This window comes from Eumetopias jubatus, unplaced genomic scaffold (genome assembly GCF_037043125.1).
Source record: "Eumetopias jubatus isolate StellerSeaLion01/CBP00866 unplaced genomic scaffold, mEumJub1_p1.0 scaffold_9, whole genome shotgun sequence".
NCBI classification, from domain to species: Eukaryota; Metazoa; Chordata; class Mammalia; order Carnivora; family Otariidae; genus Eumetopias; species Eumetopias jubatus.
The window spans coordinates 127,355,046-127,382,154 of NW_028274815.1; the positions used below are offsets into that span (position 1 = coordinate 127,355,046).

Consider the following 27,109-nt stretch of genomic DNA (forward strand, 5'->3'; position numbering starts at 1 on the left):
GTCCCACCTTCGCAGATGCCTCCTCGATCCAAGTGCCAAAGTGTCAGGACAGTTCACATGCCCCTAGACAGCAGCTTTCTTCAAATCTAAATTAGGATGGGCAGCCCCTGCTTAAAACCCACTTGAGGAGCTTACTGTAGACACCCAACAGCTTATCCAGACCTACGAGGCCCCCATGCATCTGGCCCGACTTACCTGCTCTCCTCCATCCACTGAACCCTAACCACAATGGCCTCACACAAGGCAAACTCATGTGCACTTCCTGACGCTTCCATCTAGAATGTTCTATGCTCAACCTTCCCATACCTGGCAGCTTTCAGCTTTTAGCTCAAACCTCACCCTCCAGCAGTCTTCAGCCCCCTAACATCCTGAAGTGTGGGTCTGGGTGGGTGGGTGGGTGTGGGTGTGTGTGTGTGTGTTGCTTTTGCTGTCTTCACTACAATCATCTCTCACTGAAAATTATCGAAAACTATTTTCTTCTTTTGCTGATTTCACTTATTTTTTTGTGTCTCCTCCAGAATGTGAGCTCGATCTTGGTTTTTCTGTCACTCTTTACAGCCGCCCAGCACGTGGCACAGGGCCTGGCTTGGGGCCTGGCTTGGGGCATGGCTCGGAGGTGTCCCCAAGGACACACATCTGACCAGGTAAATGAGCAACAGGAGAGGTTAGCAAAGGTCCAAGGTGTGCCAGCAGCCCTGACTCACAGGAAACTCCCGTTCTCTGTCCCCGGCCTGAAATTGCTCCCAGCAATCCAAGAAGGCAGGAGGGGAGTGAAGTCAACGGGGAAGGGGACACCAAAGAGGACCTGGCCATTTCAGGGTCCGAAAGAGAGAAACCAGAGCACTACAGAGGAAATTCCCTTCTCAACAGGGACTCAGCCATTCTTGTTTTTTGCCTAAAGAGCCCATTTCCCTAAAAGGAGGGGATTAAGTAAGGATTTATATCCTGAGAGGGATGGGTCCGCACAGCTAAACACAATTACTGAGAAACCATAGGGGGAAACTCAGGAGGTTTTCATAAGCCCCCTATTTCCCAGCTCTGCATTCTTCTTGCAGAGAGCTATTGTCTCTGAGTCATCTAGAGTTAAAGAGGGGGAATGACTTTCTCCAGGGAAAACACGCTCCCCACTGGGAGACCCCCCCCAACTACGATGACCATTTAACCAAACTTTTTAGTCCAGGTTCTTTGCCCTTTTTCTCAAGAGACGCTTTTAAGCCTGAGGATCTCTTTTCACCCCGTCCCTTAATCCTCGCCTGGATGCTCTGATTCTGTCCCTGCAATAGGATGCAAGGACCCACAGGGAGCAAGAGCACCTCTCTCAAGTGTGGGCTCGGCAGGTTCATCTTCCCTCCACCCTGCTCATTCTTGGGCGTGAGTCGAGAGAACCTAAATCTGCTCTGTCCTGTCTCTACCTCACCAGGCTTGACAGGAGTCTAGATTCTAAAGACACATATGTTGAACAATTTCCACCCACTAGTGTTTCTGGTCCCAACCCAAGAAATAGCAACCTGGTTTCAATGACAGCCCCGCACCTGCTGTGTGGGGATAGGATGGTTACTGGAGGTAGTTAAAGAGATGAAGGGCAAAACCAGGTCAGCCTTATTAGGAAGGGGGCCCTAGTGACAGCTGATGTGATGATCCAGTAACACAGATGGGGCGCAATCTCCAGGACATCAGTATACAGCCACAGCCTGGGCCAGTGGTGGCCCAACAAAGGACCACAGACTGAATTCAGTCCACTCACAGCTGGGTGATAACGTTCAAAATTTTAGTCATCAACATTTTAAAACTGGGGGAAACAGCCATCTGGAATAAATCCAGATTACCACCTTCTCTTAAAAAAAACAAACAACAACGAAACAATCTGGCCACACAGGGTCCCCATTTCCACATGAAACCACCCTCCAGGCTGCCCACCCCCTTAGGATGGAACACAAAATTCCCCATTTGCCAAGGTCTCCATTACTCTTTTAACGGTCAAAATAATTAAATCTCACCTTGAAAATCTCTTAAAGGTAGAGTAAAGCAGAGAAGGACAAGAAGGCAAATACAGGCAGAAGAGCTAAGGGACGCTTTGCTAGGACGTTCAACCCCATCATGACACCGGACGGGAGCAAAGACTGGCCAATCCAAAATGCGTCTCTTTGGCACAAGGATTAATTCAGGTGGGTTATTTTTAAGAAACTGCAAACACAGAAGCAGATCTGAAAACACCAAGTAGAAATTACCCTTTTGTAAGAGACATTTAACATGCATCAGAAAAATCTCCATTTGTAAGAATGTCTTCCCAGCTGTACCAGGAAAAGAGGAATGACTAAATCTCTAGGAACTCTTACCAATGGAGAAGACTACGACTTAAATCTGCGTAACAACCTGACCCTTGTTCACTGGGCTTTTCCTGGGGACCTCCCCTAACAGACTCCCGCCCCCAACACCTTCTGTCTTTAGCCGAAAACCGTATGTTTCAGGTGATGGCTTCAGTCATTTTGGGGACTCCGTTTTTCCGCGTCTCTCTCATGTAAACATGCATTAATAAACTTCTGTTTGTTTTAATCCTGTTAATCTGTCTGACATCAATTATTAGACCAGCCAATGAATCTAGAAGAAGAGAGAACTTTTTCGCCCCTAGAGTATAAGTTAGTTTATATTTTTATAAGGGGGTGAGAAAGGATAAATGAAAATATATCAAACTGTTAACAGTGGTTACCTGGCTTGAGAAGATTTTTAGCTTTTTCTTTGTATACTTTGGCTTGTTACAGATGAGATAGGGAAGCAGAAGAGACTAAAAGGCTCCATCTCTGCTGTTTCTCTGCTAGGCCCCTAAAAATTACTCCTGTTTTTCATTTCACCTTGCATCTGAGTCAACCAAAGAAGTGATGTCCCCGTCTCAAGGGGGAAGCAAGAGAGTGAATCATTCTCTGAGTTTCGTCTTAGGCCCCCAAAACCTGGTAACATCTAAGAAGAACCAGATCCTGAGCTCGGACATTAGCTTCGAACAAATCTCAGAACAAATCTCTGTCTCGACACTGGCATCAACACCCCTGCCTTCTGTGGTTTATGGAATAACACCTATTGTTCACCTGACTCTCATGCCTTTGATGGGACCCTACCCTGGATTCCTAAAGGAACATCTGCCCTGGGCCCCTTTCCAATGTAAACCCCTAACCCCAAGGGGCAGGGAGGCTCAGGCTCACCTCTCCTTTTTGGAGTCTCCCACACACTCAGTCTGCTATAATCTATCACTCACACTATTTAGTAAAACTCTGCTCTCTCTTCCTCCCGGCTGTACTTGATTTCTATCCTACAGGAAGCCAAGGATCCTCTTGGTGCATCCTGTGGGACCCCCTCTGGGTCCTTGGAATGGCCTGCCTATGTCTCAAAGAGATGCACTGCCTTTATCGTTTGAAAGGAAAATCCAATAATCCATTTTCTTCCCTTAATTAGTTTATATTTCTTGGAAGAGATTCCCCCCCCCAAAAAAAAACACTTACTGAGCAGCTACTATAAATCGCCAGCACCATGGTGGTCAGGGTGAGACAGACCTGGTGCCCATAACCATCTAGGCAAAGAGACACACAGGTAAATGAATTCTACAACAGAGGGTTTATTTGGGAGGCCAGGGAGAGGGTGGCCCAGCATATCCTGTGGTATTTGCCTCCAGCCAGTGTGTCAAGATGCCAAAGGGCCTGGCAAAAACTCAGTTCAATGGGGCCTGGACAAGAAATGCCAACTTGAGAACATAGGAAGACAGCCATGCTCTCTGTTGGCAGAAGTTTTCAAAAAAACAAGAGGCCCAGGAGGGTCCGATCAAGCAAAACTTCATCTCTGATGTCATAAGAATTTATTCAGCATATTCTATGCTATGCCAATCCCTGACTAGGTTTTCACCCACAGCATCCAGCACAGCACCCACCAATGTATTAAAGCTACAGAGTAGTGCTGTCCAATAGGTCTTCCTATAATGATGGGACCATTCTGTACCTGTGCCATCGGATACGGCCGCCTCAGCTCCACGTGACTATTGGACAACTGAAATGTGGCTAGTACAACTGTAATTTTTTTTAATTTTAATTAATGTAAATTTAAACAGCCATATATAGCAGACAGCATTGCTGTAAGAAGCTCTGTATTAAACAGACAAAGAGAGCCAGCCTGGCAAGAAAGCAGAATACCTCAGAATCCTCCACCCATCCCTACTTGAGGGATTTGGCAGGTGTCTTCAAGGCATAATGATCTGATGCCTAGAAATATGTATATGGACTTGCCTTTGATTCCTTCCTTAGCCTAGCTTGAAAATTCTCAAGCCTCTAGTATGTATAAGAATGCCTGATCAGGGGCACCTGGGTGGCTCAGTGTCAAGCGTCTGCCTTGGGCTCAGGTCATGATCCCAGGGTCCTGGGATGGAGCCCCACATCAGGCTCTCTGCTCAGCGGGAAGCCTGCTTCTCCCTCTCCCACTCCCCCTACTTGCGTTCCCTCTCTCTCGCTGTCTTGTCAAAAAAAAAAAAAAAAGAATGCCTGATCAGAGCTGATCACTGTACTTTATGGGCAATTTAAGGGACTTTCCAGGGTGATTTTGACTTTGGAAGTCAAAGGACTCCATTGAAGGAGGTATAAATGAAGGCTCAGAAAGAGGGGGGTCTGGGTCCCCAAGCACGTGGAGAAGGTGAGGGCAAGGCAGTCACCTAGGACAGTAGTCTGGAAGAACTGCAAAGGTGTGCCTCTGCAAGGAGCAGGAGAGAACCTGACCTATCCCAGGACCGATATTTGGGCTTGGAAGGCTGTATAAGGCAATGTGCAGGTCTGCAGGGATGCTGACCCAAGCCTAGAAAGGACAGGGAGTAGGGCCTTGGATCTCTCCCTGCTCAAGACTGTAGTCTTCAGGAGCCCTTAGAAATTTAAAGCAGGAGAGCAGGACAATCAGACTTGTGTTTTGGAAGGGGCCCTACCTGAGTGGTATTAATACTTCGGGAAGGAAAGAAACCAGAGGGAAGGGGGCCATTTCAAAAGAGTGCTATGTCCCTGGGGGGAAAGAAAGACAGGCCACCAATCGTTTCAGAGAGAGCAGACATCTGAGCTTGGGTAATTATTTCCAGGCACGGATTATGCTGGAAACAAAGCCACCCTCTCTAGCTGAAAGGCTGTTTTTTACTTCGTTTTCCAGGATAAAAGTTGTATGCATCTGATAGACCAAGTCAAGCCATTCACCCATTTGTTCAAAATAAATATTTACTGCACACCAACCAGAACAGGCACAGTGGTAGTAAAAGAGGCACCGATCATAATGGGATCAAGAAAAACAAAAGGCAGGACCCACCCTCATTTGGAGCCTTAGACCCAGGGAGGTTGGGAGGTTAGAAGAGAGGAGAGAGGAGGATCTCCCAGGTAGGAGCAAAGACTCCATGGCTAGAGATGGCACTCTCTCTGAAATCTCAAAGATTGGTGTGGCCCAAGTAAGAGAGAAAAAGGAGAACACAGAGGAAGGCTTAAAGGGTAGGCAGGGGCCAACACATGGGGATTTTAGGATTTTGATCTTCATCCTGAAACTAAGGAGAGCGAGCTCTTTAAGAGCTTCAAGTTGGAGATGGTAGCCAGAGGAGATGTTCCGTTCAGAAGGACTGGGGGGTAGACAGAGACCTCGGGACCAGTTAAGAGGCCACTGCAGTCCAAGAGTGATAACCTACACAATGATATTTAGGACCTAACACTGTAAGAAAATGACACAAAGAGGCAAAAGGACAGAAGAATTAAGAATTAAGTCCCATCTCTTTGACCTAACCAACTGGCAGAGTACTGGCTTACCCCTCACAGTAGAGAAGCAGGTGTTTTGTTGGGGATGGGGCGGGGGGGCGCGGGGCAGCAGGAGAGCAGGCTGAGATGTGAAATCAGCTTGGGACATGCTGAGTTCGAGACACCCATGAACAACAGGTAGGGAGGTCAGGTGGGGAGCTCAGGTAGGCAGCTGGCCCTTCCTGCCTCATGACTCAGGAAAAATCTAGGCTTGAAATAAAAAACGTGTGTGTCACAAAGCTACAGATGTGGGCGAGATCACTCAGGGAGAGAACATGCTGGGAGAGAGGAGGCCAGGGCCAAGCTTTCTACAACACCAACATTTAACGGCTGACGAGCAGAGAAGGTACCAGGGAAAGAGGAGCAAAACCAGGACTGAGGTAGCAAAAGAACAGCCGAGGAAGAGATGGTTTCCAGGAGAAGAATGAAGGGCAACGTCCAGTACCTCTGTCAGATCAAGGTGGAGGAGTATCTAAAGCTCCATCAGAAAAAGCAACAAGCATGGGGCGCCTGGGTGGCTCAGTTGGTTAAGCGACTGCCTTCGGCTCAGGTCATGATCCCGGAGTCCCAGGATCGAGTCCCGCATCGGGCTCCCTGCTCAGCAGGGAGTCTGCTTCTCCCTCTGACCCTCTTCCCTCTCGTGCTCTCTCTCTCTATCTCATTCTCTCTCTCAAATAAATAAATAAAATCTTTAACAAAAAAAAAAAGCAACAAGCATGGAGTCTGCAGGAAGCTCAGGGAGGGAGCTCAGTAAGACACTCACGTGGAGGGACCAGGCGCTCCCATGGAGGGACCAGGGAGAGGCACAATGGAGCTAGCAAGACAAATCTGGAGGTGAGGAACCCATGACATAAATACAGACACTTCTCCCAAGAAATATGGCTTTGAAGAAGAGGCCAGGGAAGAGTGGCTAGTAGAAAGCACGCAGGGTCAAGAGGGTAGACGGGGGAGAGACTTGAGTGTGCTCAAAAGTCTATACATCCATCAAAACATTAAACAGACTTACCACCCTAGGACCCCAGAACCCCACTCCTACCTACATTTATAACCAAGAGAAATGAAAACATCTATCCCTACAAAAACGCATACAAAATTTTCACGTGTATTCAGAGTCGCCCCAAAGTGGAAACAAGTCGAATGTCTTATGAACGGATGGATGAGTCGGTAAACAAAACGTGATATACCCCTAATAGAGCATTCTTCAGCCATAAAAAGAACGACGTCCTGGCATATGCTACATGTGGATGAGTCTTGGAAGCATTAAGTCTAAGAAATAAGTCAGATACAGGAAGTCATATACTCTGTGACTTTGTTTATATAAAACAACCAAAACGGGTAATTTCCCAGAGACAGAAGGTGGACTTGTGGTTGTCAGGGCTCGGATAAAGGGACAATGGGAGTGATTATTAATGGGGATGGGGATTCTTACTGGGATGAGGAAAATATTAAAGTCGTTTGTGGTGATGGTTGCACAATTCTGTGAACATATTAAAAACCATTTAAGTGTATACTTTAAAATAGAGATTTGTACAATATGTGAATTATGTATCAATAAAGCTTTTGTTCTTGGTTTTTGTTCTGTTTTTTTTTTTTAAGTCTGTGAAATGCCAGGTTTCTAGGTTCCCAGGAAAGCTGGAGGTGGGTAGAACGAACTTGGGGTACGGGTGGGGAGGACCCTATGATATTGCACTCCACCCCAACTGCGAGATGTGGGCTTTCCAAACTTGCTCCCCTCAAGTCAATGGTAAAGGACCCACCATCAAGGAAGCAAACTTATTTGAGAGTTTCAGGCAAAAAAAAAAAAAAAAAAAAAAGTGCCAGGATCTCTAAAAGGCCTCGGACCTGGTACCTTAATTCTACAGGCATTTGGAGGAAGAAAAGGAGATGGTTCTTTTCAAACTCAAGTTGAAAACAGTCCATTTTAGATCACAGTCTTCTAGAATAACAGAAGTCACATAAACATGTAGCACGGGTCAGGCTTCAAAAATGGGGCCAAAAAAAAAGAAAATGGGGCAAACACAAAATTTTCCACAAGTGAACCACAAAACGAAATTGCATGAACGGGGCGACAGGATCCCATGAACAGATGCATGGCAGATGCTACTCTAGCCAAGAGAAGGTAGATTTCTCATTTGGAAAGCCATTATCCAACATCTTCAGAGTTCCGGGACATTTTAAATCTTCTTAGGAGAGGAACAATCTGGTAATCTAACTCACAAATAAATGCTTTCCATTGCATAGTACATGGATGGTACTTCTTAGGCTATAGAAGAGCCAAAATAGAGTTAAAAATACTGATGCTCATTTTTCAAAAGAAAATTCTCAGCACTTCTGCATCACACCGTGATTTAAGAATGTTTACGGTTGTATTTTCTTAAAGAGTTTCCCTGGGGGAAAAAAATGACAGGTCTCTATCTCATAGCCATCCTCATAAACAATCCCTTTGTGAAACAGTCTTAATTTACGTACAACAGTGAGAACAAGGATCCTGTACTAATTAAGGTCTGGGGCTGGTTAGCAAATTGCTATAATTGTATATTCTCAAGCATCCTGTCTCAGAAAACATATCCCTAACCCAGGCAAATCTCAGCAAGAACGATACTGTTCAAGATTTTAATATCTTGAGCTTCCGCTGCATCTGTGCACGGTTTCCAAGTGGCTCATTCCCTTGTGCGGGTGATATTACACAGACATTTTTAAAAATGGTTTCAGCTTTGGCAGCCTGGCACCCGCACACCACAATCATTACCGCAAAATGCACACATGGCAGGATCAAGAGGCAAGCAGCCCAAACAGGGGAGCCTTTGTATGGAGACATGAACTCCCAGAGACCATCATTTTTCAGATTTCAAGTCCCTGGCCTTGGAGGGGCTTGCTCTGAGTCAAGCATCGTGTGGCCAAAATCCTGCACAGAACTTTGCTGTGACCAGTCTCATGCAGAGAATGCAAACTGACAAGGCACTTCTGACCTGGAGATACGTGTTGTTGGGTTCGTGCGTGGTCTTTGAAAAACCGGCCTGCATAAACCACATTTCCAAGGCAGGCATTTTTATGGCGCAAGGGGGGGGGGGATCCGGGCAACACTGAATGAGCCATATTCCTGCTGGTGAGCAGTCAGATGGAGGCACGCTCCCGCATCAGAGCAGGCACTCTGCTGTTCAAAGGCCCCAGCACCCCAAGGTGCCAGCCAGCTCATCTCACTGATCTACCTTGCAGATGTCGGACTTAGCACCCTTGGAAAGAGCACATGGTTACGTACAGAGGTTTAAACTCAAAGATAAAACCTGACCCCAGTTCTCCACTTCGCCACTCCATTAATCCCACTGAGCCTCAGTTTCCTTGGCTATAAAATGGGAATAACGACACACCTACATCCCAGCATTATTATAAAAATCCAATGAAGTAATTTGCATAGAATCCCTGGCACCTGATAAGTACTCAGAAGATATTAGCTAGGCAAACACACCTAGTATCTAGACAGTACTTCCGATTTATGCTTGAGCTTCTTTCAGCAAATCACTACCCTCAGACACAAATGTCAACCTGACATCTTAAAAGCTCGAAAGCTTTGTCTCCAGAGAAATAAAACGCTCCAGTAAATGCCCAGGCTGGGGTAATGGCAATGGCTGGCTTGGGAATTACTTAGTTAATAAATGGGTGCGTGTTATGGGTGTACAAACTGAAATTTAGTTAGAGAACCTGAAGGGTCGTACGGACTAGATGTCAGAATAGGATTAAAGAATTCTGAGTTAGTTATTGGAGTCTCTAAGTGTCCCAAGCAGAGGACAGTTCAAGGCCTGCTCTCCATCTGCAAGTAGGGAATGATGGTGCCAATTTCCCAAGATGCCAGAGTGGCCATGTCACCTCCTAAAGAATCATCTCCTCCCTGGTTGGGGGCAGTTGGTGGGACCAGGTGTCCAGACACCAGCCCTTCCCTGGCCAAAGGGCAGATGCATGAAACAAGGTGAGCGACTCTCCCAGCAGACTTTGTCCTGTTGACCGTGAGGAGGCTATACACTGGTTCTGCTCCCCACGGCATCCCTGGACCTCCGGACTTCCCATCAACCCTGTCAGCCAAGGGACCACCTTCATCCATCCTTTTCCTGCTCCCATTAACCAGAACTGGCTTTCATGGCTCACAACCAAAGAATCCTGACCAAATGGTGTCCTGTGGGGACCACTGAACTTCCCAAGTTCAGTGTCCTGTGAACCACTGAACTTCCCAAACCACAAGAAAAGCAGGCTCGAGAAATATGTATGCATTTGCTGGGTCCAGATCATCCCACCGTGGACTTAGAGATAAAGGTCTAAAGAGAGAGATAAGTCAGGCTTTGCAAGCATCCCATTTAGACCATGCTGACCTCAGCTCTCAGCACCTGAGCCACCCAGCATGGCTCCAGGCATCTGTGAATGCAATCGACTCACCTGACCCAAGGTTCTAAACACAAAAGCACCCCGTCACCTGGCCACCCAACCGTGGAAGACGGGAGCTCGGTTCCACACAAAGAAAGCCATCCAAGGCAGTCCCTGGGGGAGGAGAAAAGTCTCCCTCAAAACCAGGTGACCCCTTCCCACTCCCCCTCATGGTTTCCCCACCATAGTAAGGGCCCTGGGAAAATCAGTCCCAGCCAGCTGCAGACAAGCTTTCTTCAAATGTCATAGAGGCCAAAAGCACAGGAAGCCTATCTGAGCCCAACTTCTGGGAAGCCTACAACTCTTCACAGTCTGGGCATGGCTCCCCTATCTGTCTCCACTCCTCCTTCCTAGAGGTTCTAAGTGGGAGAAACAGCAGAAGGTGGTAAATAGGGCTTCCACCTGACAGGCTTATCAATACAAGCTCATCCTTCTTCCTCTGATTCTAATCCTGGCTAACACTTCTGAGCACACACTACACCCCAGTTCTGAGCATTCTGTGTATATGAGCAAATTCAATCCTCAGCTAGCTTTACCATCCCCGTGGACATGAGGAAACTGAGCCACAAAGAATAACCCAGCCAGGTAGGGGGCAGGCCAGAGTGGGGATCCAGGGAGTCTGGCTCCAGAAGAGGTTTTTTTTTAAACCTCTATGCCGGGATGCCTGGGTGGCTCAGTCGGTGAAGTGTGTGCCTTCAGCTCGGGCTATGATCCCAGAGTCCTGGGATGGAGTCCCGCATCGGGCTCCTTGCTCAGCAGGGAGCCTGCTTCTCCCTCTGCTTGCCACTCTCCCTGCTTGTGTCCTCTCTCTGACAAATATTTTAAAAAATAAAATAAGGGGCGCCTGGGTGGCTCAGTCGTTGACCGTCTGCCTTGGGCTCAGGTCTTTTTTTTTTTTTTTTTTTTAAAGATTTTATTTATTTATTTGACCGAGAGAGATATAGCAAGAGAAGGAACACAAGCAGGGGGAGTGGGAGAGGGAGAAGCAGGCTCCCCGCCGAGCAGGGAGCCCGATGTGGGGCTCGATCCCAGGACTCTGGGATCATGACCCGAGCCAAAGGCAGACGCTTAACGACTGAGCCACCCAGGCGCCCCTTGGGCTCAGGTCTTATCTCGGGGTCCTGGGATCAAGCCCCACATCGGGCTCCCTGCTCAGTGGGAAGCCTGCTTCTCCCCCTCCCACTCCCCGTTTGTGTTCCCTCTCTCGCTGCGTCTCTCTCTGTCAAATAAAATCTTAAAAAAAATAAAATAAAAATCAATAAATAAACCTCTATGCTACCCAACATCTCAGATGGAAGGGTGTGGTTGAACATGGCGGTCTAGAGCCTGGGGAGAGACGGAGCCTACCGAGAGACGGAGCCTACATTCCAGCAGAGGAGACCGTCAATAAACAAATAAGAAGTACAAGGTCATAGAGAGGGCTTGAAGGAAATCTGGAGTGAGCTTGAGGAGCCTTCTGGAATGCCATAAGTGTTCAATTCTCTTGACCTGGGTTGTGGTCACACAAGTGTATACATGTGTTTAAGTTTATCAAGCTGTACACCGATGATAAGACTTAAACTATACCAGAACATAGTAAACAAATGGCAGATGGTGAGAGGGAGCTTTCTCAGTTCAGGAGTGAGAGGGTATAGACAAGGGAGAGGAGAACGCTGGAATGATCCACACGGTCATGGATCAGAATTGGAGACAAGCATATGAACTCATGTTTAGTTTAATGTAGATACAGAGAGAAATCGTTATAGTTGTATGTATACGTACGGCTCAGTATACACACATACGTTTCCCAGCTCTGTCGGCCAAGAGGCCCAAGAAACAGACATCTCCGTAGCAACAAGCACACTGAGGAACCAGAGCTTGGTTTCCAATGCTACTCTTCAATAAAAGGAACCAGGGTGCCCAAGGGAAACAGCTAAATCCAGGGCAGAAAATATACGAGATGAGCCTAATGCATCTTGTAGTGACCAAAAGTAAGAAAGCGTTCAATCAATCAGTCAACCAACCCATCAACCCCACTGATATCAAAGGGACACAGGAGCCAACCAGAAGAGCTTCTCATGGCCTAAGACCATCTTTAATCTCTACCCACACGGTGGGGCTCAGACTCACAACCCTGAGATCAAGAGTCACACATTCTTGGGGGTGCCTGGGTGGCTCAGTTGGTTAAGAGTCACACGTTCCACCGACTAAGCCTGCCAGGCGCCCCCTTAAACCTAGAACATATTCTTTTTTATTTTTTTAAAGATTTTATTTATTTATTTGACAGAGAGAGATAGCGAGAGCAGGAACACAAGCAGGGGGAGTGGGAGAGGGAGAAGCAGGCTTCCCGCTGAGCAGGGAGCCCAATGCGGGGCTCGATCCCAGGACCCCCGGGGGATCCTGACCTGAGCTGAAGGCAGACGCTTAACGACTGAGCCACCCAGGTGCCCCAATCTAGAACATCTTGAGCAACAAAATAAATAAGCCATACTGGACTACAACCCAAGGTTTAAAATAATAGTCATGCTGATATAAGTGACTAAGTAACAAATAACTGGGCAAAAGGGACAAATCTCTCAAACGGAAGAATTCCAAATAATTTGTGTACACACTCTGACCTCAAGGAGGTAGAGTACACCCCCATTCGGTAGGTGTGGGCGGGCATCATGACCTCCTTACGAAGAGTACAGCACAGGAGGCTGGTGACCTGACCCAACCGGCCAGGTGGTCAAAATCAACATCATCAGCAAGAAAGCACATCGGTAACACATACCATGAGGGGCGCCTGAACAGCCAACACTTGATTTCAACTCAGGTAATGATCTAAGGGTTGTGGGATCAAGTCCCACGTTGGGCTTCCTCCGATCAGCAGGGAGTCTACTTCAGGATTCTCTCTCTCTCCCTCTGCCCCACCCCCCCCCGCTTGCTCTCTCTCTAAAAATAAATACATAAATCTTTTTTTTTTTAATGTACCCTTGATGTGATGTGATGAAAATGGTATCTTACTCTGTGGTCTTCCTCCCAAAAACCCACAACCCCAGTCCACCCAAGTCCAGTCGTGAGGAAAACATGAGATAAATCCCAACTGTGAGATATCCCTCCTCAAAACTATCAAGGTCAGGGCGCCTGGGTGGCTCAGATGGTTAAGCATCTGCCTTTGGCTCAGGTCATGATCCCAGGGTCCTGGGATCAAGTCCCGCATCAGGCTCCCTGCTCGGAAGGGGGCCTGCTTCTTCCTCTCCCTCTGCTGCTCCCCCTGCTTGTGCTCTTTCACTCTCTCTGTCAAATAAATAAATAAAATCTTAAAAAAAAAAAAAAAGCTATTGGGCGCCTGGGTGGCTCAGTTGGTTGAGCGACTACCTTCGGCTCAGGTCATGATCCTGGAGACCCCGGATCAAGTCCCACATCGGGCTCCCTGCTCGACGGGGAGTCTGCTTCTCCCTCTGACCCTCTTCCCTCTCGTGCTCTCTCTCATTCTCTCTCTCAAATAAATAAATAAAATCTTTAAAAAAAAAAGCTATCAAGGTAATCGGAAACAAGGAAAGTCTGAGAAACTAACAGCCAAGAGGAGACTTAAGGAGCCCTAACTATATGTAACCTGGTTTACTAGGTAAGATCTTGGAACAGAAAAGTGACCTCGGTAGAAAACCCAAGGGAATCTTTTTTTCTTTTTTAAGACTTTTTTTACTTATTTGAGAGAGAAAGAATGAGAGAGAGAGAGAGCGCAAGAAGGGGGTAGGGTCAGAGGGAGAAGCAGGCTCCCCACTGAGCAGGGAGCCCGATGCAGGACTCAATCCTGGAACTCCAAGATCATGACCTGAGCCGAAGGCAGTCTCTTAACCAAATGAGCCACCCAGGCGCCCAAAAACCCAAGGGAATCTGAACAATGTACAGGCTTTAGTTGATAAATACATACCGATATAGATTCATCAACTGTGCCGAAGGCACCATGCTAGCATATGATGTTAATAGCAGGGAAAAGCTGTGTGTGTGTGTGTGTGTGTGTGTGTGTGTGTGTGTGTGTGTGTGTGTGTGTGCGTGCGCAGGAAGTGGAAGGGGTGACATGGGAACACTCTGCACTATCTGCCCAACTTATCCGGAAATCTAAAGCTGCTCTAAAATTAGAAGTTACTTTTAAAAATGTAACAGAAAATGATGGAATGGCTCCTTTGGACTGGATTGCTACCAAAGGTCTCTGGGAGAGGAGGTCTAAGATGAATCGAGAGATAAGAAAGGCAGCTGGACCCAGAGCAGCACGTTACCGGCAAAAGACACAGGACACACGGGGCCCCCGAGAGGGACCAGAGGGAAAGGAGGTGGGGCAGTTCAAATGGAGTCAGGGAGAGAAATTGGTAGAGTCCAACAGAAGGTCACAGGGTGAATGAAGGCAAATGGGTTGACCCAGGTAGGTAGGCCATAGTGACCTCCAACTTGAGCCGAAGGAAACTGGAAGGTCAGTGGAAGGAGTTCACAAGATGATCAGGATCTCATCTGTCTCCTAAGAGCACCTCACTGCTGTAGGGACAGGACCAGAGTGGGACAATGAAACAAGGGACAATAGTCACCCCAAGGGGATCATCACTTCAGATGCCACAGTCATTGGGAGATGCAAGCTGGTGAAGAGCTAGGAGCATCCCGGGGTCTGAAAGAAGACGAGAGGAGGGCTCTCCCACCCAGAGTAGGGGGGGCCTGAGCAAAGTGGGCCTCCCGCCGATGGACGATCCCTGAGTCTGACCCTCTTGGAAAAGTCTCCACAACGAGGCTACAGGGCATTCCACGCACTCAGTGCTCAGGAAGGAAGCACCTCCTTGGTGGTAGCTGGAGCCTCGGTTCGATCCCATCCTGCATTTACCACCTGTGAGAGGCTGCTAGGCAGAGCCTCAGTGTCCTCATCTGCAAAATAGGAACAATACCTCCCACCTCCTAAGGGGACTAGAATAATTCAAGAAGAAAAGGCTCCTGATACAAACATGGCCTTTGTAAATACTGTCAGTGAGCGTTAGTTCTACAAGAGAACCCAAGGTGGAAGGATCTTAGAATCTGACCCAACACCCCATTTTAAAGATAGGAACATGAAGGGACAGAGACAGAAAGCGTGCAAATGAGCACAGTGAAGACAAAGACGCTGTGTCCCATTCTCCGGTGTCTCTGTCCCAAATTCCATTCTGACCACAAGGGGAATGGGAAATGCTCCCTCGTCAGCAACTATCTAAAGACCCCTCTACGGGAAGGTTCTTTCCTTGCTCAAAACTTCCCCATGGCTCTCCTGATCATTACAGGTGCTGCTGGCCCAGCGGGGGGCAGGGGAGGGCTGTGATGAAAAGGCAGTGGCCCTCTGACTAGGCCCACCCTCCCCAAATCCTCAGTCTGCTCCATTGCTCAGGCACACCCCCTCTACCCCCTCCACCTCCAGGCACAGACCACCCACTCTGGCAGCCTGGCCTTCTCACCTAGGGCACCCCCACCCACCCGGCCAAACCATGCCACACCCCCCATCCGTGAGGCCAGGCCCCAACAACAGCCAGAGTCACAGCCCTCATTATCTGACCCTCATCTTTGCCCCAAATGACAGGGCTATCTTATAAAAAGCCTCAAAAAGCTCTGTTGTTTTAGATTCCTCTAGGGAGCCAGCCACTTCTTATAATGCTCTCTAGCTGGATTCTAGAAAGTTCTAGAATCTTTCTGGCAGTCTGCAATAACCCTTCTCCCAACCCTATCTCCCCCATAACCCTCAGCTCAGAGCAGACACTCAGGGACTTGTCGAAGGAATACCAGCACCTTGGTACAATCATTAAGCTTGGAAATGAGCATTTTCATCAACCAAAGATGTGGAAAATGCTCCAGTAGCTCATTCCTAAAAACATCCTGAAGGCAAAAACTGAGTAACTACTTCCTTCTGGGAAGCCTCCTACAATTTCACACAGACCAAATGAAAAGTACCAATCCCACAATTAGAAGATTCTGAGGAGTCTAACGCAGGATTCTGAATTAAAACATCAACTGTGTTTGCTCTAATTAGCTAAATTTTGTCCTAAATGCAAACGCTATCCCCAGCATTCCACAAAGTCCTACGTTTCCTCTTTATCTCTAACCAAGACCACCGTTTTCCAAGGAGGGCCAACTCTGTTTCATTTCTGTGATTCCGAAGACGACTGTTATTAAAATCAGAAACCCAACAGCATCTGGACTCTCTGGTTGCTTCTAGCACCTGCGTTATTTAAACGGTGAATTCCTAAAAGTCACCCTGCAGAGAGGCAAGGAGCCACCCTCCCCCTCAGTCATCATACATATGTAAAATTTACTGTTGGGACAATCCCCACCCACCATCCCATAGGTAGTTCTACCTACACAGACACACAAGGGAAAAGAAATCAAAAGGAGATTTCTCCACAAATTAGGCCCATCCATCAAAGGTTCCTCTCAAAATCAGAGGAGTGTTACAGCCTCGGATCCTTACAGCCACACTTCACTGCGCCACGACAACTAGAAAAAGAAATTCCAATTTCCTCCTCTGCTCTGGAATAGATGGTACAAGATTTTTACTCACCTTTGGAGCGAGTAGAGATATCCATGCCCTCTACCACCTCCTGTTCAGTTTTTATTTCCTCTTCGGCCAAGCTGAAACAGAGCAAATTATGTTCACATTTAGGTAGACTGAGAACCTGCCCCATGGGGGCCGCTATTGAGAAGTTCTAACAACAAACCCACATCGAAGACAATCCCCCATCCTTTCGGAGGGCCGGGGGGAGGGGGTACCCCCACACTTGATTTCCAACAATGTGCTAAGTAAGACTCCTAAAGGAGTTTTTCAAACCACTAGGTTGTTCTTTTTTTAAGTCAAATTACTATCCCAGTTGTCATGCTGCTGGGGGATGCAAAAAAGCACATTTTTAGACACACAATTACAATCTGCCCCCGTGGGCCACTGAGAACCGAGCCGGCAAGTAAACAAGTTTCTCCTTGTTAACACCGGGTTCAGGTTGGAGGTGCTTCACAGGGTACCCATAGTTCTGATCTCTGAATGCTGCAAGGCAGAGAGCATTTCCCATACCTCCCGGCTAATTCTTAAAATTACCCGATGAGGCAGAAACAGGAAAAAAATATATATAGGTTAAACTGAAAAGTGGGAGAATATGCCCAGGTTAGAAGCAAAAGGCCTGGTCTCAAAACATTCAAACCACGAGCACTTATCCCAGGAATTAGGCTTGGGGTGTCCATACTCCCACCTCCTGGATGTTTCCTCTCTGTTGCACGCATGGCTTAGAGCAAGCATTCAGCACTCTTGAGCTGTGACTAATTATCCCCCACCACAAAAGTGGAATGAGGAAGGATTATTTAAAAGACAGGCTGAGAGTTGGGGGTTGGGGAGAGAGGGGAGGGGGGCAGCGGGAAACAGGCCCCTTGGCTGGGAAGGTCCACCAGAATCTTCTCGCACTCTCTCGGCTGGCTGAAACTCCATTTGAATGGAGTGCAGGCCACTTCATGTGCCCCCCCCCTCAACACACACACACCTCCCAGGCAAGCCGGTAGAGTTCTGCTTTTATAGGGGCAAAATATTTGAGGTGCTGGAACCTTCCAAGCCTTCAGGCTGACAATGAAGTGATAAGAATATGGGCAAAGTACTCTAGCGGCAACTCCATCAGTCTGTGATTCACCATGAACAAAATGGGTACATCACCAATTGATATGGCTGGAATTTTCCATTTGGAAGACTCAAAGCCAGGACTGGAGGGAGGGCTGAGAGAGAGAGGAAGGATTAGAATGTCCCTTCTGTGTTCCGTGGTCTGAGACTGTGACAAGACAAAAGATGAGTCCAAAAAGGCCTGGAACCTCAGGGTCAGAGGGAGATGGCTTTAGGAGAGGGCCATGTCTGATCTCAGGACGGGAACCAGACGGAAAGGAAGAAATTATAGCTCAGAATAAAATTAGAAAACTTGCACACCTCTAACGTAACTAGTCCCAGCAGAGAGAAGAAAGAAAGGTAGTTTAAAATTGGAATATTAACACATTTAGCTCTCTGATGTAGAATCCGATTAACAATTTCACTGACACTGCATCCGTGGAAAAAGCCGTGATACCAATCACCAAAGAAACAACTGGCATTTTGTCACAAATGGTTTCCATCAGAAGCAGACTCTTAAATTTAAACACTCTGCTAACAGGCAATATTACAAGGTGATTTGTGGAAGGTGATTTTAGCACGAATACTTTTTACTCCAACTTCAGAGACATTCTCAACTCGGAAACACACTCTGCCTGCAACACACACACGGTCCAAATGAATACTTGCTGATGGTTTCTTGCCTGAGGTGACTGGAAATACATTTTCATAAAAATGTGTGTGTGTGTGTGTGTGTGTGTGTGTGTGTGTGTGTGTGTGTGTGTATCAAGCAGCCCTCAGAGATGGGGAGATGATCAACTTGAAAAGAACAAATAGCAACCTTGATCTTTCTAGCAACTAGAATTCTATTTCCCTCTCTGGCATCAAGTATGTGAAATACTAAACTTACTGCAACCGATCCCCTATTTTGAGGGACAGAGAAAACACGCATCTGGGATCCCACCCAAACGTACACTGATAAAATAGTTAGGCAGAACAGAGCCCCTAAAACCCACTTGATGGATTTCTGCAGTGATGAAAACATTCAAAGGTGTACTGATCATGGAGGACTGCATTCAAGAGAACAATTATTTGGCTTTTGGCAGCCCAAAAAGGAGTGGGAGTCCTTCAGGCCGGGATGCTGCTGAGAAGCTAGGGAAATGCAAACTAGTTAGGTGGTGGCTATTTGCTGTTGCAGCAAGAGGGGAGAAAAGTGAAGCAGTTTTATCTTTGCAAGTATTACAAGTGGGCCCCATAATCACCTAACTTTAGCAATAGCACCACCAGCTTCAGCCAAGGATTTGAGCACAATTTCAAAAAAACCATCTTTTTTAGCAGATCAGCAAGCCATGCTTTCAAAGGGAACCCGTGCCCACACATGCCCGCGTGCGCGCGCGCGCGCACACACACACACACACACACACACACACACACAATAACTTGCATTTGACTAAAGGAAATTGCAGTGTCTATGCGTTAAAAGGAAAAAAAACTTCATTTACAAGAGCAAAGACCAGAATGCAAAATGAGTCATTCTGAATAGCCACATCTAAAGGGACTTCCTTTTTTCTACACCACTGATCTCAGTTTTTTTGGTGGTTGTTGTGTTTTTTTGTTTGTTTTTGGTTTAGTGTTAAGGACTAGTATGTTATTAGGGAAAAAATTATCAGTATTACATCAAAAGTGGTGGTGAGAAAAGATCTGTACCTGTCTGAATGCCCCACAGATCGTGGTCAATTTAGGTTAAAAACTGTTCAGTCGTTTGGAGGAGAAAAAAAAAGTCAAATAACAATAATTGTTAAAAAGAAAAGGCAGCTGCACCTGGAGAAAAGACTTTGAACTCTTGTCCTTAACACATTAAAGTCTTAGAACATACACAGCATCTTTCCTATCTGCTAGCTTCCAGCAACCCCGATTATTTAAATCAAAAACAATGGAACAAGCAGCCCTTGTTTCAAACTGACATTACTTTTTTTTTTTTTAAGGTCCACTGGGGAGGCTGGGGACCAGCTAAAGAAAAGAGTAAAATTAGCTGAAAACCAAACAGCCTTTCAGTCCAACAAGAAAATACACCATCAACTAGTTGTATACATTGTCTGTTGCCACCGCCACCACCTCTTGCCCTCACATTTACCCTAAGTCACTTGCCTCTGGTTTTCACAAACTGCTACGTTTCAGACAATTAAAGAAGAAATAACAGTATCTGCAAATACAACCAAGACTTTCCCATCCGGTCCCAGAAAGAATAAGATTTGTCCCCCCAATGCCTGAGCAAGAAAACCCAGGCTTACTTCTTAAACCTGCATGCACTGAAAAAGAGCAATTAAAAGTTGCAGATGAAGTGCTGCACCTCCAGGATGTTTTAAGCCTTCTGATTATTAATTCTGAGGACTCAAGGCTGGTCCGCAATTCCCAGGAATGCCATCCCCTCAACACTTCCAAGAGAGAGAGAAAGAAAAAAAACATCTAGTTTTGACAGGAGGAAAAAAAAAAAAAAAGCCTGGATACACAATGCCCAGATATTTCTTTTCCCCAAGTGCCCCTACTATTTGACTTTTAACCAAGAATATCTAACCCAGCTAGAATATATAACCAGCATGCACAAGACTCTGGTTCTACAGATGAGGATCATCGCACAGCAATTCAAGAATCATGCATCATTCGCAAGGACTTTTCCTTTAGCTTTTTACTTTCATTCAAAATACCAAACTGGTCCAGGCTGTAAGAAATATTTAATCCCCAAGACACAACATCTTCCTCTGCTAGATCACAAAAGAGTGAACATCAAAATAAGAAAACCATGCTTCCCTAAATCTGCAATTAATTTTTTTTTTAAATTGGGGTGGGGGGAAGGGAATGGTTAGCAGAGCAGCTTTATATAAGCACTCACCTAAAACAGGCAGAGTCATCGGGAGCTAAGCTATTTATGCAGGATTCTTAAAATGGCGTCTGGCAACACTGCCTCATTCCTGTATTGAAGCTAAAATGGTAGCAGGTTGTTCAATAGCTGTAGCTCTTGTGGAAGCAGCCCTGCTAGTTTCAAAGCCACCTTCCTAAATATCAGAACTAGGAAAAGCTCAACCAAAGGACACCAACAACCCAACGTTTAGAAGCTTAAAAAAAAAAAAAAATCTGCAATGACAGGGGGAGTTTGTGAAGTCACAGGTTCCTGAGGAAAACCCTTTCCCTTTTAGATCCTGAGCCTTCCACAGGAGGCTCTGAGATGGGGCCCCCTTACCCTCAAATTAGGTGGGTGGGAGGTCAGGAATTATGCAGCCCTGTGGCTTAAACTGCGGACAGACAGGTGTCTACACAAATGCAAAAATGTTAAAAGGGAGCAAGCTGGGGAGGGGGAGGAAGCCCATTCCCTCTTCTTGATACATTAGAAACCAGCTCTGCATCCCTCCCAAAAAGGAGCTAGGTGAAATCAAAGTGTTGCAAGGAGAGCAGCCATCTGAAAAGCCAAGCTAAAGGGCTGCACCCCTGCTCTGAGGCCAAGGTAAAAGAAAAAGGCTGTGCATAAGCCTGAAAACGGCCACCAAATACCCAGCCAGCCCTAAGACGGTTAACCTCCAGGAAAGACAATCTGAGCCTGCAGAGGAGAAACAACAGTAAAACATTCCCTCAGCCAATGCACGGGATACTCACAAATCAGATTTTTGTCCACCCCCAACAGAGCCCTGAAAATTAACAATGGGTTTTGCAAAACCCGCTTTCAGAGGCCGAACTAGCAGCCTCAGAGTGGGTAATGTAATTTACTGTTACAGGTCTGAGAATTGGCCTCACCACTCTGGTGCTGAGTGGGGAGTTTCAAGGTGACTGCTTTTTAGCTCCAGGGGAGAAAGGAGGGCATGGTGCCCAAGGCTGGGCCGGGGCAAGGACGGGAGGTTGGCTCCTCGCCGGCCGGTAGGTAGGTAATCTTGATGAGGAGGGACAGCCTGGCAGCAAAACTAGCCGCACTGCTGACATGGCTCCCGCCTGCTTGTTTATCTGTAAGGAGAGTGCGGAGTGGGGGGAAGGGCAGCAAAGCCTTAGCAACCTGGAGCCAAGGGTGAATCCTCACTTGTTTTGCATTTAAGATCAAGGGGAAAGGACTTCTAAACAGATTCCCTTACTAAATCTCTGCTGTGGAGTAGCGAGGCCACTTTTGCATGTATAGTTCTTTTCAGGGTCAACCAGAGGCAAAGCCAGATATAGGGCCTCTCCGCGGACAAATGTTTGCTGCCTCGGCCACAGAAGAGAGAGGAGAAAAGAAGGCAAAAGAAACAAAGAAATCACACATTGGAAGTGGTTGGACTTTCTAAAAACCTACCTTTGCCTTCAGGGTTTTCTGGGTTACTATCATCCTGGCTTTTTAAAATGTGACTCATTGCCCCCCCCCATTTAAAACCTGAAGAAGTTTCCCCACTGTTCTCCCAGGGAAAGAAAAGGGGGAATGTTTTGTTTAAAAGAAAAGGGGTTACAAGAAAGAAAAGGAGAGAAAGAAAGAAAAAGCCATTGTTCTCATCCCTAATTTATAATCCAAGAGGCCCCATTGTTTCTTTCTTTTTGACTCAAATCTTTGAGCTGTTAATTATAAAAGTAACTGGACTCAGCTCCAACAAGCGAACTATGTTCATGAGCAGCAATTAGAAAAACTCTGCAGAAAGTTTACTGAGTGATTATATATAATTAATTCCTAGTTACTTACAGACGGAACACTGACCATTTTCTGGAGCTAATAAAAGCAGTTACTCCCCCTCCCCCACGTGAATGCCACTTAATTTCCCAAAGCAGAAAAGTGAATCCATCCTGGAGGGTCTTGAAGGAAAAAAAAGAGAGGGAGAGAGAGAGAGAGAAGAGTCACAAGCTCCAGTGTGTCTGTGTTTGTTCCTTGCAGCTGTGCATCCTCTTTGGGGACTGAGGAGGCAGAAGGAAAAAGGGAAACAGCCCAAGTTCTGTGCCTCCCTCTGAAATGTGTAACTGTGGCAGAACGATCACTCTACCTTGATGTAAAAAAGAAAAAGGGGGTGGGGGTGGGCGGTGGGGAGGGAATGCCTCAGGACTGGAATGTAGGAGACTCTTCAGCTTGGCGGAGAGGCTTCTCCTAAAAGGAACAAAGATGGTAGAAACTTCCAGAAGGCCCCTTCTCAGTCTGGCCACTGCAACTGTCAATCTGTAACCTTTCCTCCAAGTCTATTGGTTCAAAAGCTGGAGAGAGGAGCCCCATTGGGCTGCTCTGTAAGCCAGCACTGCTGTCCCTACCTAGTCCTGCTGCAATGCAGACATTTATTTTCCCCCCTTAGTGAAACTGGGAAATAAGCTACTTTGGAAGCAATTAACTTTTTACAGACTCATGCTTGGTGGTGGCCACAGTACCAGAGGAAAGTGGCCAGCTTGGTCCAGGGCTGGGAACTTGCTGGGACTGCACATCTGAAAACATCTTGGCTTTGCAAACCTGTAGGAGCCATTTTAATGCAAGCTTTTAGAGGGCAAATGCCTTGCCCTTAGGTTTCCCTCCAGCCCAACAAACACCATTATGCAAACGTTGAAGGCACCAAACCAGGAGTCTTGTGATTAGATACTGCTTCTAGGGAGGCCACAGGAACCTCAATATGTAATTTCCATTTACAGCCAGGAGATAAAGAACAAAGAAAATTGCTAAGTGTCTGGACTGACTTGTGTGGGGTAGTAGCACTGTTCAGTTTTAAGTACACAACATCATTAACTGCCTGCACTTCTTAACAACTCGAAAAGCTGGCCTCGCACCGACTTTTCTTAACTTAGAATTGGTACGTTTCTCGTTATTAAATGAGCCTTTTTCCAACTGATGCTAAAAGGTGGGTGGCTGGACACGAACTTAAAGGAAAAAAGATTATGACTCCATAAAGTTGGCATAACACAACAACTGACTATATTTCCAGCATTTACAGTCATGCTAGATTGGTCTCCAGGCTGGAAATTTATGTAGTGAACTTCTGGGCAAATTCTGAAGCTAACGCTACACAAGCGTCTACTTTTTTTCACTTGTAAGTCCTAGCTACAGCATTAAGAGATCAGGAGAAGTGTAAAAAGTGAGAAATAAATCATAAGTAAAGGCAAGCGTGCATAGAGATGTGTGGGTCAGGCCTGGGAAAAGGCCAAATCCGTTTGTTGTGCAGGGAGTCCTGAATCAAACCAAGTTTGGTGGTGGGTGGGATTTTACACTACAAGTATTCTAAATCGGAGTGCTGACACCCCCACCCCACACACCACCACCAGGCTCCTGCCCTCACCAGTGTTTAAGGCTCGGTGACTCTAAGAACAAGCACTTTCATTACATTTCATAAGCAGATCACCTACCCAGAGTTCTAGCTAATACCCACACAATCCCAATTAAAGGTCTCCAGTCCAGTCACAATGAACTGAACATTTCTCCCCTGTCTGAGGGTAAACAGGAAGTGTGATCTTCAATCCTAGCAGCAGGTTATCAGGAAAAACAGTGGATTCAAACAGTCACCTAAAATCAAGAGACTATTAAAAAGCCCTTATGTGGTCCCTGCTAATGAAAAGCCCCCCCCCAACTGCTGTAGCCAAGACCCTCTGTTACAAACAGACCCCAAATGTCCGCCAAACTCTTTATACATGGTCACAGAGGAAATGGATTGCTTTACTTACCCAACAAATGTTCAAGCAACCGTCTCATTTTTCCACAGTTAAGAAGAGAGAACAGGCAGGCAGATTTGGGACTTGATCAAAAAGGAAATTTTTTTTTTAAACAGTTACATGGGATTATTAAAAACACACAACAACACAACCCAACAACTGAATATGGAATATGCTGTCATGAGCCACAGACATGATTTTATTTCCTCTGTGCTCCATCACACAGGAGGACAGAGGATGATACAATGTAAAAGAGGGAAAAGAAAATGAAAACAAGGATAAAAGATCCATTAGTTCATTGAAAATCATGCAAGAGTAGAAAGCTAAGGGATTCAAAAAGAGTCCTCACAGATTTATTGCAGGATGTTGTCCAACCTCCCTCCCCCTCTACACACACACACCCCCCCCATCCCCATCCCTACTCCAAAAACTTCCTCCAAAGCCTAGAAAACACTTTCAGAAACATTTGCTGGCTGTAGGCTGGCTTGCAGAAGAACACTCTGTATCAACAGAAGTCAGGAAAAAAGGCTGAACAATGTAGTTTCAAGTGAAGCAGCCCTGTAGGGAGAGAACAGACCATGGAGAGACACCACCACCCACCTAGGCCCCAGGAGCTAGGATCTCTCCTTAGCACTGCTCTGCTGAGGGCTTGGTTCTTTTTAAAACACACGTCCTTTCTTGTCAGAACTTACTCCAGCCTTCCCAGAACCTCTTTGGAGAGGGACACTTGCCTGCTTTGCTGTCTGCCATGGGCTCTCCTTGGAGAGGAGCCTGCTTGCTTACCTTCCATTTTCTTCCCCCAGCAGGCATGTGACACAGGAGAAGACAATAGTGCAGGGGGGGGGGGGGGAGAACTGCTCAGAGAGAGAGAGAGACAGGGAGAGAGAGAAAGAGAGGAGGAAGAAAAAAAAAAAAGGGAAAAAAAAAAAAGCTTCTTTTTTGGCATTCCAGGATCTAGCTTCAAACTATTCCAGAAACACCATGTCCTGGTGAAGAAAAGGTGTGCCAGGCCTTTGCTAGTTTGCAAAATCAAGCTATGGCTAATGGCTACTTAGCCATGTGACCCAAGAAAGCAAAAAAAATTCTCTCTAAACAGTTCCAAGTTAACCTAAGTGCTGTGGGGGTGAGTGTGGCACGGCCAGCCACAGAGAAATCACACTGCTCGCCCACAATTCGGATGTCTCAGAGGGAGGGGGAGAAAAGATGGTTAAAAAGTCGAGCTTACCTCTGTGGATGCATTGTTAACACTGTGTAATGTCAATACTTATAAAACATGGAGGACAGGCTCCTAGTTCTCACAGAAAAAGGGTTTGGCACTTCGGCTTGATGATCTGGCCGCCTAATAAAAGCTCATCCCCGATTGGCTGCCCCGGCAAATCGGAGTGTAAGGCCGGCTGGGATTGGCTGAAACACTTCCTGAGCGATTATCTTTGTGAGGCTCTGGTGAGCAAGAGCCATCCTGTGCATAGAAAAAGACAGGCTAAGCTAGGCCTTTTGCAGCGAGAAAAACTTGGGAAAGGGGCCCCCAGACGCACTTCTCCCACACCCTGGCTAGATTTCCCGGCACGGGCAAACCAGTGCAGCCAGCCTGACCTGCTCCAGCAAAGCCTGAGGCCCGGATGCCACGGGGAAGGGAGTTTTTGGGGTGAGCTGAAAGGGCTCACCCTCACCTGCCCCCACAGAAACGGCTCTTGGCTGGGAGGAAGCCTGGCCCTTTTCTAGAACAATCCAGCAGAGTGGTTCTCCCCCGGAGGGGGGGGAGGGGAGGGGGCGCGGGGACGGAGTGAAGCTGAGGAGTGGGGAGCCCCAGGAAAACAGCCAAGGGGGGCAAGGAAAAGGGGGTTGAGGAAGGCCTCTGAGGAGCTGAGGGAAAACAGGACAGACGAGCCCCAAGAAATCGCTACAAGACAGCCCTGGCTTCTCAGAGGACAGAGGATTCGGGCTGCTGGGAAGAGGAGGGGAGCAGAGTGGTCAAGTTTGCATAGTCATTGTCAAAACGCCTCCTGGAAAAGCAGGCCAGAGAGCCATTTGCCGGCAGAGAATCTCACTCCTCACCCCCCTCAGCCAGTACTCAAGGGAAAACCAAAATGGGTTCCTGCCTCCCTGCCAGGATGCCAACAGGGCCCCCCCCTCCGTCCTTACCCTAAGAAAAGCCAAATGCGCTCCTAGCAGGCCACATGCCTAGATCTACAAACTTCCCTTCCCCTCCCGGCCCCCTCCCCCACCACTGAGGCCTGCTAAACCTGTCAGTTAAACAAAAATCTGACTTCCGTATTAGTCTGCAATGCCTTCAGCTTCCTGCCTATTAACCCTCTCTCGGACTCTGGGCCTGGCTGGGAAAAACTAGGCCCTGAGATCGCAAAAAAGGCCTGTGGAAAAATACCAGCTGCAGCTCTCCCGGCAGATGCAGAAAGAGAGAGAGAGAGAGAGAGAGTGAGCCGCTGTCTCTCGCCTTTGCTTCCCAAGGAGGCGTGTACCTTCTGAATCCAGGGCACAGGCAGTGCCTCTCGGTCTGAGAAGCCATTTAAATCCAGAGGGAGAAAGAAAGATGTCAAGCCCAGCAAGGGAACAAGAACCCCCATTATTAGCCAGGCCTACACCCACAGCTTAGCCCTTCCTGCCACAATCACCCCTGTATGTATGTTCTTGGGGAACTGGGCCCTCGGTGGGCAGACAAATCCCATGAGCTTTAGAAGGATTCTTG

General features: G+C 47.0%; 1 protein-coding gene across 7 annotated transcripts in view; it reads right to left on the reverse strand.

The window, feature by feature from the left end:
• Positions 1-26,583, reverse strand: part of ZMYND8 (zinc finger MYND-type containing 8) — a 123,992-nt gene extending 97,409 nt beyond the window's left edge. For all 7 annotated transcript variants that reach the window (XM_028121868.2, XM_028121866.2, XM_028121869.2 and 4 more), the window contains exons 1-3: positions 26,548-26,583; positions 25,631-25,864; positions 16,729-16,799 (exon numbers count right to left, since the gene is read on the reverse strand). In XM_028121868.2, coding sequence (XP_027977669.1) covers positions 16,729-16,799; positions 25,631-25,644 — 85 coding nt within the window. In that variant the 5' untranslated portion in view covers positions 25,645-25,864; positions 26,548-26,583. The remainder of the gene's footprint in view (positions 1-16,728; positions 16,800-25,630; positions 25,865-26,547) is intronic.
• Between the last annotated feature and the right edge of the window lie 526 nt (positions 26,584-27,109).